This window comes from Penicillium concentricum (assembly GCF_028827145.1).
Source record: "Penicillium concentricum strain IBT 3081 chromosome Unknown utg000003l_segment0_segment0, whole genome shotgun sequence".
Taxonomy (NCBI): domain Eukaryota; kingdom Fungi; phylum Ascomycota; class Eurotiomycetes; order Eurotiales; family Aspergillaceae; genus Penicillium; species Penicillium concentricum.
This window is the reverse complement of record NW_026622756.1, coordinates 1,682,388-1,696,202: the sequence shown is the minus strand read 5'-3', so window position 1 is coordinate 1,696,202 and position 13,815 is coordinate 1,682,388. Positions and strand designations below refer to the sequence as shown.

Sequence of the window (13,815 nt, the reverse complement as noted above, 5' to 3'; positions counted from 1 at the left end):
GTTGTAGATTAAGATCTGATATTGTACTCCATAGACTTTCTATACTTGTAGAATGGTAAAAAGGTTCTTATAGATGAATCTTAAACTTGTCCAGGAAATGAGTAGGTAGAAGTCAAAGTCATTAAACACGTTAATCCGAATTCAATATTCAATATTCCATATCCAATGCATAAATAGCATATGTACACTACTGCAGACTTCGTCGCGGGAAGATCCTATGCGCATATAGTGATCGGACGTAGACAGGTGCATCGGATTAAATGCCAGATTAGTGCTTGCTGCCACGTGAAATGGAGAAAAAAAAACAAGGTGCATATTATATGCGTTGCATTTCGTCCAATGAAAACACCTTCCCAAGTCGTACAAGCGTAAGATCGGATCTACCAATCCCCGATCGGCGTGTAGCAAGCTTGGCGGTTTAGAATTTACCGTAATTTCGGGGATCAACGGGGATTTATGTAATTTATAGGCAATTTCTCGGGTTACAACATTCCCAAGGAATCGTTCAAAAACCACTTTAACTTTTGGAATGCTTGGAAGGGTTTTAATTTTAATTATAGTTTTGAGCTTCCCTTGAAACACAACATGATGTGATATGTGATACAGCAGACTGCAGCCGGTCGCATGCAAGTGCCATGTGTCAACCTCTTCACAAGGCAACCAGTACTCCGTGGGCATCGTATTGAGCGTATACATCATAGAGGACTTATTATATATAATGTATCATATTGAAGATCCAGGTTCCTCGCGTGGCCAGATATTCAGCCCCACTGATTTGCGACCATTGACTCGACCTGGACAAGCCTGTGTGTCCGGGAAGAAAGGGGTGAGACAGTCGCGTGGCATGGGCCCAGTGCCCCGGGACCAAAAGACGATCAGCGATCACGGCTGAATCCGCTACCTACCCGGATCTATGACCCAAATAGGATAGTTCGATCACTGATGTTCCTCGGTTCAGATTGAACTATTGAATCTTGACTGAAAAAATAGAATGTGTACGTGGCTTGATATATACTATATTAATATAGTAGAGTGGAAGGGGGAAAAATAACCCTTTGGCATTTGAATTTTAAAAAAAAACTAAACGTAAAGCGTAAAACTCCTTCCATGGGACTCGAGCGGATCACACTTTTCCCGGTTTCATAACAAAAAGGAAAAACAGAAAAAAGGAAAAAAAAAAGGCTTCCGACCGTCAAGTTTTTTTTTTAAAATGGAGATCTCTTAAAGTGTATTTCCTATATGACACTACAAAACTATGACTTACATGACTTTGGCGAGGAGCAGAATATGAAAGGTCAAATATCCATTTACGCTGAGCCGAACCAAGGGAGACCCAATCAATGCGCGCGGAATACAAAGACCGGGACCATGCTCAGTTGAGGATAGGCGATCCGTACAAGTGCCGACAAGGGGGTTGATCATCCGTAGGCCCGGGACGATCCTGACGCTCGAGCCATTCTAGAATAATCAATCGATAGTTTTGTAGAAGGGAATTATCGGGTGAGACACGGAGTGTAGAAGCAAAGGAACAAAAAATTAATATACGGTCTAATATATATCCTACCATCTACGGAGTACTTCATTTTGAACAGTTCTATAATATCCCTCCGTCACCGGCGATCTCTCGTAAAGGGCTAAATAGTGGAGCTCGCTTCCACGAGGCCGGGATAAATCCACCTCTAACGGCCAATCCCAAATCGCGCCTGTGCAGAAGTCGTGCACGGCCAGAAAACATTTACAGGTAATGGTAATAGGAGTAATGTTCCAGAACGCCGATCGTTTCAATAACTCGTTTTATTTGGTAGAGACATAGTTCAGTTCCATGGCTTCAAGGAATGATCTTCAGGAGCATGGTCTTAGAACGACTCTAGGCCTTTGTCACCTTCTTAACTCAGTATCTGTATGGGGTCTTAACTGCCGATGAACTTTCCTCTCCAATCTAAAACTAGATCCACGATTAGACTATGAGAGTACAACGCAAATTAACTGGATATTGTATACGTATCATGCAGAGTGGAAGACAAACAAGTTTTCCCCCATGCATGATATACATGTACTCCGCTCAATGTGCCATGAAGGTCTGTGTAAGCGAGCCCAGGGCCATGGATTAACACTGTTTCAGACATTCCTTCTGGCTTGCCCCCAGCGCTTAGAGCCGCCCTTGGGGTGATGACAATCCTTGTACGGAGTAGTGATGGGAATAGATTAAATTAAAATTCATGGCCAATCCATGGATAGTATGTACGGAGTACCTTGTCCAGCGTATAAGCAGCGCATGCGTAAATATGAATCCAAGGTTCCGGAGGTGTGGCCCAAAACGGACTAGTCACATCCCTTTGTGACCTTCCCTTTTCGCTTGCGCCGTTTTTCTCCATAGCCACGCGACAAATGATCTCCTGAACCGTGTTATCCCCGGGTTTTGAATTTATATTATTATGTTATTATTGTAGTTCAAAAGAAGAAATCATAAGAATGATTATATCAGCCTCTACTCTATATACAACCAAGTTCATCGCTCTCGTAGATCAACAGATCCCTGATCGATCAGCCGTTTATGGGGTGGCTTGGGATATGTGACAGGTCTAGCAGGATCTGCACTAACCGTAGCCGAGGTGCAATCGTCCAACGGGGTTTTTACGGCCTCCCAATTTGGGTTTAGGGCGCTGCACATCCCACAAGGCTGGGAGGTTAGGGCTTTGCCTCTCTCGCGTGGTTGAATCGTCATTCCCCACGTTAATCTCCGAAAAGAATTATTATTTATTATTTATCTCGCTTAGATTAATTTTAAATTGAATTTATTAAACCTAAAGTAGCAAAAATCAATTAAATTAAGCTTTGGAGCAGACTGCGTCTCATTAAAAATTAAAAAATAATGAGAAATTAAATAAAATAAATACATAAAATAAAATAAAAAGAATTGAAAAATGGTACCGTAAATCGTAATTTTTGCCTGAGTCGGCATCGTCCGCTGGCGATCATCCAAAGCCGCCCGCCTGCTTTCTAGGTATAAACCTCGTGGCATCCCCCACTCACTGAACAAAGCCGAACTTGAAACGCACCTGGATCAAACCTCTCCAACACTTCTTCATCATGGATCTCGCCAACCTCCTCTCTCACTCGGCTGTTAAGCCGATGTATACTCATCTCGAGTCCAGCTACTATAAGCGCTCGCCGCCTCTGTCGCCGCCAGCTGAAGAGCCCAAGGTCTCATTGCCTTCAATCTCATCTCTCTTCGAGGGTGCCGATGGCGCTCAGCACGCAGCTAGTGAGTACACCAACTATACCACAACAAATATCCTCTCTAACCATACCTCAGAGCGCCAACGTCTCTCACCATCTCTCGGTGAACGCCACATCCGCGTCCAGTCCTATGAGATGCCCCCGACACCACCTATGCGCCCCGGCTCCGGCCACGCCCACCGCCGCGCATCACCCGTGGAGTCGCTCTCCCACAAGGAAGCTCACCACCACCACCTACACCGTTCCTCCATCTCAAGCAACAGCTCAATCCACATCCCCCGCAACACAGCACCCTACGCCTCGCCCGCACCAAGCGTCTCATCCTACACATCTCCAATCGACGCTCCCCAACAGCCAATGTACTACCCTCGCCCACCAACCGCATCTTCCTTCCAGCCCTCAACCCCAGCATCAGCTCCCCAGATGCCCGCCGTCCAGGTCCAGACGCAGCAGCCTCACTCACACTCCCACTCGCACTCGTCTTCCGCTCTCATCTCCCCCGTCACCCCGGCCTGGCAACACCACCACTACTTCCCGCCCTCCACCTCAGCCCCGTACCAGCAGAACCACGACCGCTATATCTGCCGTACCTGCCACAAGGCTTTCTCGCGTCCTTCTTCCCTGCGCATCCACTCCCACTCGCACACTGGTGAGAAGCCTTTCCGCTGCACGCATGCTGGCTGCGGTAAGGCTTTCTCTGTGCGCAGCAATATGAAGCGCCATGAGCGTGGTTGCCACTCTGGTCGTCCGGGCCCTGCTCCTGTTGCCACTGCGCTTGTTGTATAAGCGATTGTGGCCTTTGTCTTGGTATTCTTTCGATTCTTGTCATGTTGTTTTTTTCTTAGGGGGTTTTTTCGTATGTCTGGTGGGGATTTCTTTTGTTTGGCGTTGTGTGTGATGCCGTGATGATACCCTGGATCTTGGTTTTGATTCTTTTTATCGGATTCCCATTTGGTTTAGATGGGTCGGTTCTATACACTATATAAAGTTACGATTCTCAATGTATATTCTATGATGAAGACTATTTCTCTCTGTTTTGTGATCCTGTAGTCGTCTTTGTAGTGCTCGTTGCTCTATATTGTTCTTTGTGAACCACAAATTGATGGTTCCAGAGGACAAGAGTTCTTGGGCCAAGGTCATTCTCTTATGACAGGCCAAGTTCCATCAACTGCTTCTTGTACAGACTGTTCGAAGTATGAAGCATTCACAGAGCTAGACAACTCTAAGACGTCCCTAAATTATACACATCCATTCTTGTCTATTTGTGCCCTAAACCCATCATCAAATCATCACAACCCATAAATACCAAACCCTCTGAGGTCTACTCATCCAAAACCCCCCTCACCAACGCAGCAAGACTAGTCTCATACCGCGCCGGATTATGATCACTCAACATCCCACCCGCAAAGCGCAACTCACCAAACCAAGCATCAACATCCCGAATAAACCGAATCTGCACACGAGTCGCAGGTCTCCCAAGCCGCGGATACCCATCGACCCCAAGCTCCGGCGCCGTAAACGCATCCCGCTGCAGAACCCGCATCGTCTCAACGACAAAAACCTCACCGGGCGGCATGAGTTTCGGCGCACGCATCTCATCCCGCAGCATTTTCAACGTCTTCCACGCCCAGGCATCTTCGCCGACACCATCGCCAGCATTGACGACCAGCGGTGGCTGGTTGACGTAGAATTTGTGGATTATGCTTTGGCGGAGGGAATCGCTGACCCGTTGGCGGATGTGTGCTTTCGCACCTATGGCGTCGTCTTTGAAGGATAGTGACGCTGTGTGCATATCGTGTAGGATGCCTAGTGACAGACTGGGGACTATGTCTGAGCCGTTCACGATTGTTGTTATTAGGCCTCGTGTGGCGAGACGGAGGAAGGGGGACATCGTGGCTGGGGGACCGTAGGCGTAGACATGGATTGGTCGGTTCGCGGGGATGGTGTAGGTTGATGGGCTGGGGTCTGGGGTGCTGGGGTTTGTATCTGCGGTTAAGAGGCGGGGACGGGTGGCGGGTTGGTATGAGGTTGTTATGAAGGACGTGCCTGTTGTGGAGGGGTTTGGTTCTGAAATCATTGTTGCGAGAAGGGCTGCGACGCCTCCGCCGAGCGAGTGTCCGCATAGGACTATGCCGTAGTCTTGGAATTCTTCTAGTGCTGCACGTAGCGTGATCATTACTCGACCGCCGCCGCCCTCTAGGAGCCGCTTGGCTGAGGCGTGCATGCCTTTGTGCACCTTCCAGGTTTTGCCTTGCCATTCGAGGTCGTCGTAGTCGCAGGTCATGTCTGTGAGGATATCTTCGAACCCCCATGTTCCTCGCAGAGTAAGAACCACGGCTTTGGAGTCATGGTCGATGGAAAGATAGTGGACTAGTGGGAAACCTGTCTCAGTCTCGCCAGCTGAGTTCGAGCCACCAGCTGGGTCGACGAATGAAGACAGGAGGATGGTGGAGGGTGGAAGACCTGCATTCTCTGAGAATGCACTGTGCTCGTGGCCGTCTGACTTGGTATTAGGTAGATTCTTCGAGCCACTTGGAACGCCCATGACCGTAAGCGCATTCGAGCCATATGAGGCAGCGGAGAACCGGCAGAACCGGCGAATGTTTTGTACGAAGTGTCTCTCTGGAAATATGCCTGGAACAAAGCCATCGCGATTGAGCGCCTGGATGGTTTCCATGTCTTCATATGCACTTTTGCGAGGCCGATGCGCAAGTAGTAGCGATGTCTCAGACCCTGCAGTTGCTAGTGAATACAGGCTGGGGGTATATGAGTGGGATCTGTGATGCATAGCCGACGAGCCAGGGCGGCTATCATTCGCATACACACTCCCGTCTGCCTCTGATCTTGTCACAGATAGTGAGCTGCTGCTGCGAACGTGAGTCTGGACCGCGACAGGCGAACCAGGATGCATACCAGCGCCACGACGTGAGAGGAATGTGTCGGTTTGAGTGAGGAGCGACTCTTGGCTCTTCTCTCGCACCGCGAAATGCCCCCCTCGTGAGCCCCTAGCGGCATGCATCTCGTGAGATGGGGCGTGTTTTATTTGTGACTCTGGCGACTGTCTTTGGGTGGAATTTGGGAAGGGCGACCTTCGTAAACCCCGATTTGGGACAGGGGTTATCGGTCGATAGCTCAGAGGCTCAGTTTGGCTTTTCTTGAGAGCAGGTCTGCTGGAGACCTCTCGCGCAGTGGCTTGCTTCACAGCCGCTGTTCCTTTTGTAGGCCGGGGAGGTAGACGAGGACTTGGAATCACTGAGGGCCCGGATGGGTTTATAGATGGCCTCTTTGCCGGTGGCCGCTTGGCCTCATTTCTTTCCAGAGCAGCTGGTTTAACCTTTTGTGCAAATTTTGCAAATGTGCCTTTGCTAAGTGTAGCCCTGGGAGATTCATTCGGCGAGTCGGGAATTGTTCCACGGTGCTGGGGAGCTATGCCCTGTGTGGCATCGGGATGCAAATAGGACTGCTCATGATGAGACTTCACCGGACTATTGGACACTGGAGTGCGCGGCAATGCTCGTTTATGATGATCAGGCTCAGGCAGGGCAGAAATTCCAGAGCCGTCATAGGGTCGCAGCTGAGTGTTCTGGGATTTGTTGAAGGCTGTCCTAAACACCACTGTATGCCTGGGACACCGTTGCTGGCCATCGGCCGTATTGATATCCCCATAATTATGATCATGATGGAATCTCTCCTCTATTATTTTCGTGCCAGGTGGCGCGGCGATCTCTGCCGTATCGTCATCGTAAATATCGACCGTGATCGTTCGCGCGGTCAGAACTTCCGATCTGATAGATGCATGACAGCCTGGAGGAAGTTGGCTCATAATATAAGCACGGATATCCTCATCGGACACTTGCTGCTGACCATCCAACGGAATAGAGAGACGATGTCCAAATGGATCAGACATGCTCGACCGTCGTACTACATCAAACGCTTCCTCGCCATTTCCAGGCATCACAAAGGAAGCACTGCCAGGTTCCACTGACTCTTCATTATTGCGGTCGGGGAATTGCAGTTGATGGGATCCGATCACGTCTGCTCTTGCGCCATTGTCCAGGATGACAACATCCCAAACAATCTCATCCCCGCCATTCTGCCGCAGATGTCTTTCGGTATTCTTCTTACCCCAACGTTGCAATAGTGCGAAGCCAAGAGAGCCGATGAGGAGATCTCCGACACCGATGTTCTCGGTACTTGCACCGGGCTCAACGGATCTAAACTCACGTCGAATAAGCGTGATAATAGCTGCAATGGCCCTCGAAGACTCGGTGGATCCAAGAATGGCATCCAAAGTAGATAGGAGTGCCTGCGAGAGATTTGCCACTGAAGACAAAGTAGTTGACGAGAAATGAAATGTCGCTGCGGCAAAAAAAGATGCCGAGGTCACCGTTGTGTGGAGTGTCGCCAACTAGGGGGTTGTTAGTCAAGACCAAGTCGACTGCCCCTGCAGGGTTCAGGAACATACACTTCGCTCGAGGAGAGACTCGGCTTCTGTTCTGCCGTGTTCATCGCCACTACGAATGGCGACATCTCGTCCTGCCCTCGTCAAGATTCCCTCGACCAAAGCTCGGCTTAGTTCCAAGCTGGTCAAAGTCGTGGCTCGCGCGCCATCCAGGGCCACCCCGCCAAAGAATGTACCCAGCCGTAACGATAGCGAGGTCGACTGGGTAATCAGAGATATCAACGATGCGACTGGTCGCGGGAGTAGAGTCGATCCTGAGGGAGGATGGGCGTGCGGATAGTCCAAATTCATCTCGACATCAGGTTTTGCTTCATCCTTAGACTTTGTAAACATATCAAGAATATTGAATCCATGAAGGTTTTACATTTTACAGTTGTTCATGTACATATGTGTGAGCCAGGTAATCCCAACTGTTGAAGATCGGCCATTTCACATGTGATCGACTTCCCGGATTTCTATACACGTACTATGTACGGAGTACTCCGTACTCAATCTGATTCACCCTACATCATCGCCTTCACGTCACCTCCGTATTGCACCTTGCGAATCTGACTCCGATCACAATCTTGCACCCTCCGAATCCCCGATAGGCCCATGTTCTGCCACAAATCGGCCAAAAGACCCTGAAGCACCTGTCTGGCCCCGTCTCGGCCCTGAATGCTGAGTCCGTAAATCACCGGTCGACCAACAAGAACTGCTTTGGCTCCCAAGCATAGTGCCTTGATCACATCCGAACCTGTCCGAATACCGGAATCGAAAAGTACCGTCATCTTGTCACCGACTGCATCGACTATTTCCGGAAGAACGTCCAGAGACCCGATAGCACCATCCACTTGACGGCCTGGATGAAAATTATTAGAAGACATGAGCAAAAAGGAAAAGAAATCACTTACCACCATGATTTGATACCACAATCCCATCACATCCATGCTCTAGCGCCAGTCTCGCATCATCCACGTGCTGAATTCCCTTCAACACAATCGGCCCATCCCAATTCTTCCGCAAGAAAGCCAAATCCTCCCACGAATGCGGACTACCAGCGAAAATGTCCCCGATCCACGCACGCGAAGCACCAATAATATCCTCCTCAATCTTCGATCCAGTTTCCTTCTCGAACTTCGCGCGGAAAACAGGATCGCTAAACCCGACCTGGTTCCCCACCCCCTTGATAAAGGGTACATAGGCATTATCCAAATCCGCCGGTCGCCACGCCAGCGACCATGTATCCAAGGTAACAACAAGAACCGAGAACCCGCTCTCTTTGGCCCGCTTTAGCAGCGACAGCGTAACATCATTGTCCCTCGGCCAGTACAGCTGATACCATCGCTTCCCGTGCTTATTGGCGGTCGCAACATCTTCAATCGAGCTCGTGCTCGCCGTGCTCATCGTATACGGTACCCCGACTTCCTCGCATACTTCTGCAAGACCTGTCTCCTTGTCTTCGTGGAAGATGCCCTGGACGCCGACCGGTGCCATGATAAGGGGATTATCGTATTTCTGACCGAAGAGCTCGACTGAAACGTCTTGCTCGGGTGTCTGCGTATGTCGTTGGTCAGTGAGAACGTAGTTTCACTGTAGATTGTCTCGACTCACATTTCGCATCATTCGTGGGATTCTATCGGGCTCATGCATTAGTTTTTTGAGTATCGTGGGGAACATCTAGAAACCTACAGCTTCCACTGCCGGAATGCCAGCCGGTTGCTATCCATCGTCGCCTTCTCGCCTGCTCCACCGGCGACATAATTGAATGCGCGAACGCCTAGCGACTCTCGAGCATGTTCCTCTAGCTTGCGGGGGTCGGTGGTTACACCGGGCAGGATTCCCATCAAGGCACCCTTGCCATATATCTCCGTTTGGTAGCTACCGTAGTTATCAGACATTGTAAAGCGTTCTAAATCGTTGACAGTTGGAAAGTTAGAGAATCCAAGTCAAAATCTGGGATATTAGTAGGTGCGGAGGTGAATAATTAGACCGAGGTTACATAGCTTCATGCTGGCTTCATGCATTAACCTGTTGCACCGAATATCCTCTTTTATAAAGTCTTTTGATGTTCCATACATTGTAGGAATTCAAGTGAATTATAACTTTTAAATTAATACTTTACCCCACAGCATAACTACTCCGAGCTCTAAGTCGCTCACCATATCTCCAAAGAATAACAGGCACCGGAAAGCCCATAATAACAGCAACAAGAGCAAGCATAGTGGTCCCCCATCCATAACCCAAGGACTGATACATCCTCGGACCGAAGAGAGGAAATCCGAATCCCGTCAATCCACGAAGAATATAAACAGCACCCGTCGCACTAGCCGCATACAAAGTAAAAGCCTCATACAGATATGCACTGGTACACTGGAATAGAACCATCGCAGCACCAGCAAATAGTGCGATTCCAAGATCAGGCACAATCCAATGAGTGACTGCCTGCGCTGCCCAACCGTACCACAGCAAACCGACCGGGGCGAGGATCGAGGCGGGGAACATGAGAACTACTCTGAATTCCGGTTTTCCATTCCCGCCATGTTTCTTCTTGAGGGCTCTATAGATTGGGTCTGCGAGGAACCCGCATACCTGTGAGCCGAGGAAGTATCCGATTCCCAGTGCGAGGTAGTTCAGACTAGCTGGACCGACGAGCTGGTGGTATTTCTCTGCCCAGAGAGTTGTGAAGGTCGAGAGAACTAGGTACATTAGTCCGTATAGATAGGCGTAGAAGATGGCTAGGAGCTGGACGATGGGCTGAACTCTCAGTAGCTGCAGGGGTCTGAGAAGAGAGTTGCGGTATAGCTGGCCGAGAGTCTGGTCTGGTTTCTCATAAGGTGTCTTCAATAGAGTATTTGGCGCAGCCGTTTTCAACATCTTTGCCTTTCTCCTCGCGAGGATGACGGGTGGGTATGTTTCCTGCATAACAAGTAAACCAAGCACGATCAAGACCCCGTCGAAGATAGATGTTGCCCAGAATGCCCAACGCCATGTCGTGTATTGAGTGATGAACCCGCCAATGACAGCACCCAGGGAAGGGCCAAAGACTGGCCCAAGATTGTAGATGGCAATTACCCAGCCGCGCTCTTCTTTGGGAAAGCAGTCGCTGATGATACCAGCGCCCACCTATATTGGTGCATTAGAGCACGACCTAGCTGTACAAGAAGGGGTCTACTCACAACAAGTCCACCCGCGCCTCCAAAGCCGGCGAGGAGACGGGAAGCAAGTAATTCGCCTTTATTTTGAGCGAACCCACACACCAGGTTGAAGATTAGGTAGAATGTATTCCCCGAGTGTAAGACTGCGGCTCTTCCAAACATCTCGCTCAATGGGCCTAGTATCAGAGGGCCGAGACAGTAGGTCAGGATGAAGGTTGACATGACTAGAACTGCTTCTAATGAGCTGCCCATGTTCAGTTCATCTTTGATGGTGCTCAGCTCGGGTGCGACAATTGATGAAGATAGTGGCATTAGAAACACCGAAAGAGAGACGACAAGTGTTATCGTCCATTTTTTTGATCTGGGCCAGTTCAGTGGGTTTCCGGGGTCGTTTTCTTCAAAGTCAATGATCAAGGACTGGGTCTCGGCCTTTTCTTGGAGGACATTTTCTGTGATTGTGGGCTTGCTGTTGGTTTCACCATAGACTTGGTGAGGTTTTTCATTTGACATTGGTTGGTTTGGTGTATCTACTGGTTGGCTCATGATCTCAGTCCCAGTAAAGATACTGGCTGGCAAGAGAGAAATGTTGAAGGGCACATTCTATCCAATTGAGTCATAGAGCTCGATCAGAGCTAGAGTGCCCATCTTTGCCTAATTTGATCCCATACTGATTAAGCGTTTGCGACAGGGGTAGCAACACATGCTGTCCTATTGGCTAATAAACTGGGTAGAAGATTCCGAGTGAGTCACACTAGCCCTGTGCAAAAGTTGGGAATAGGTAGAGATTTGCAACACATCCAGCACGTTTCCGTGTCTCACTTTTTTGCATGAGTAGGCTGGTAGATTGAAAACCTGACGTACAAAGTAGTGTTGAACAAAGTGGACGATCTTGGCTGTAGCGACTTCGACCTCAAACCAGATAAAAGAGACAAGTTTTGGTTCCGGCTTTTGATCAATTAAAATAAGTTGATTGTTAATCGCAAGGAATTGCATGCGAGCTGAAGAATCAAGAACATTGGTGGGTATCTCAAACAAAAAAAATAAACAAACGCGTGCGTCAACGAGAAGGATATTCCCTCGTATTCCTAGACCATCCCCAGGCCATTGCCGAGGGAGAATCACGCCGAGTTCCAGATCTTGATAGTCATGTCATCAGACGTGTAGACTACCATGTTTTCATTGCTAGACAAAGTAATAGCCCGAACCCACCCCGAATATCCCGTTAAGACTCGGACACAGGCAAACCCTGATGGCGCAGCCCATACGCGGATTGTCTGGTCATCAGCCGCAGATGCCACCTTGTTCCCATCAGTAGAAAATTTGATCACGCGGATAGGTCCCGAGTGACCGCGGAGGATGTTGAGCATGGTGCCAGAAGTCGTATCCCAGATGCGCACATCCTTGTCCTGCGACCCGGACGCTAGCAGCTTCCCATTGGGAGAGAAGCAGACAGCCCTGATTGAGGTTTCATGACCATTGAGTTGATGAATTTGGTTGCCGGTGGTTGTATTCCAGAGACGAATTGTTGTATCGTCTGAGGTTGAAGCGACAGTCTTTCCGTCAGGCGAAAAGGCCACAGCTCGCACCCAACCCGAATGTCCATTGAGGGTTTTGAGCAGCGAGCCCGAGCTCGCATTCCACAGTCGTACCGTGAAATCATCTGAGGCTGAAGCGAGGGTTCTTCCGTCAGGGGAGAATTCCACCGCTCGCACTTTACCAGTGTGGCCTTGCAACATGCGGTAGGTGAATCCGGTGTTTACGTCGCTGATGCGAATGGTCATATCATCGGAAGCAGTGGCCAAGAATCGGCCTGCTGGGGAAAATCTCACAGCGCGCACCCAGTGGGAATGACCGTTGTCTTTTGCGGCTCCGCGCTGGAGACCGGTGGTGGCGTTCCATAGCCGGATCATCATGTCATTGGAGACTGAGGCGAGAATTTGACCATTGCTAGAAAGGGTCACATCCCAAATCCAGCCGGTATGGCCATCAAGGGTTTTGGATGCGACTAACTTCCCAAAGGAAGGAGTGACTAAGTCGGTCATCGGCACTTTTTTCTGGATTGGATGATTTTGATGGATTTTGATATTTTGGTTGTGCGAGACCCAAGAGAGCGGAAAGACAGGATGTCGATGTTCCAGATCTCTTATGGTGGAGAAATGAAAATATCACAACTTTTAGATAGCAAATTTCAGGAGTCGTTTGCGAAGCTCTGTAAAACACGAGGTGGAAGACTTCTCATAGTGAGAATGAAGTTCAGTGTGTGGTCCGTCAGCAATGCATTGCGGGGTGAACGTGAACAGAGAAAAAAGTCCCGTTCATGGCAAGATATCAATCCTTGACTATAATGCAGAAGAGAACCAGAAAGGTGATAGTTCGTCTCGCTTTCTGCAGCAAATAGGCAATAGGCAAAAAAATCACTGCGGGATTGGGGGGGATTAGGTAAGCTGGCCAGGCCCGTCTATGGTGAGATCTGCTGACCTTCCTATTTTTGCTTAACGGTAGGAAATTTTATACAGAGACTTTACTAAGCTATATATGTTCTATAGCCTCTACTTATTATAAGGGCATTGCTGATATTGGAACTTGTATTGATATGTTGGCCTCAGGCATCTATAAATTTATGTCATCTTATGCAAATGCCGATGTACTTCCAAACTTGGAAGGTTACTAACGAGGACTACCCAGGACTACCCAGGACCTAGGGCTGTCCATTATTGTTTTGGTATTCTATATTGCACATTTTAGATCAATATCCAAGAAGAAATAAAAAGAACAAAAAGAGAGTAACTATAACAAAGTAGACGGACTACAGTCCCGAGGTCTTATCAATCGACTGCAAGGGTTATCCAACTTCTTGGCACTTGGCAACTTTAATTCTTCCTTTTCGCTTTTGGCTTTTCGTGTGAGATTTTACCCTTCCGAGGCCAAGGTTCTTTGATAGTGTTTGCAAATACCCAGGGGCCTTCATAATTATCT

At 48.9% G+C, this 13,815-nt stretch overlaps 4 protein-coding genes across 4 annotated transcripts; 1 reads left to right on the top strand and 3 right to left on the bottom strand.

Annotated features, from left to right (window-relative positions):
* Window positions 1-3,090: 3,090 nt before the first annotated feature.
* On the top strand, window positions 3,091-4,026 carry N7517_008473 (C2H2-type zinc finger protein; the record flags this gene model as incomplete). Its single annotated transcript, XM_056726203.1, has 1 exon — window positions 3,091-4,026. One exon carries the CDS (start codon window positions 3,091-3,093, stop codon window positions 4,024-4,026), a length of 936 nt encoding a protein of 311 aa, XP_056577054.1.
* Window positions 4,027-4,561: 535 nt separating this feature from the next.
* Window positions 4,562-8,035, bottom strand: N7517_008472 (lipase family protein; the record flags this gene model as incomplete). Its single annotated transcript, XM_056726202.1, has 2 exons — window positions 4,562-7,648; window positions 7,706-8,035. The coding sequence occupies 2 exons, from the start codon at window positions 8,033-8,035 to the stop codon at window positions 4,562-4,564; spliced, it is 3,417 nt and encodes a 1,138-aa protein (XP_056577053.1).
* Window positions 8,036-8,205: 170 nt separating this feature from the next.
* Window positions 8,206-11,349, bottom strand: N7517_008471 (uncharacterized protein; the record flags this gene model as incomplete). The annotated part of the gene is made up of 6 exons (XM_056726201.1): window positions 8,206-8,543; window positions 8,596-9,238; window positions 9,296-9,317; window positions 9,374-9,593; window positions 9,844-10,807; window positions 10,861-11,349. The coding sequence occupies 6 exons, from the start codon at window positions 11,347-11,349 to the stop codon at window positions 8,206-8,208; spliced, it is 2,676 nt and encodes an 891-aa protein (XP_056577052.1).
* A 608-nt stretch (window positions 11,350-11,957) lies between these two features.
* N7517_008470 (WD40 repeat domain-containing protein) lies at window positions 11,958-12,881 on the bottom strand (the record flags this gene model as incomplete). The annotated part of the gene is made up of 1 exon (XM_056726200.1): window positions 11,958-12,881. The coding sequence occupies one exon, from the start codon at window positions 12,879-12,881 to the stop codon at window positions 11,958-11,960; it is 924 nt and encodes a 307-aa protein (XP_056577051.1).
* Window positions 12,882-13,815: the final 934 nt, after the last annotated feature.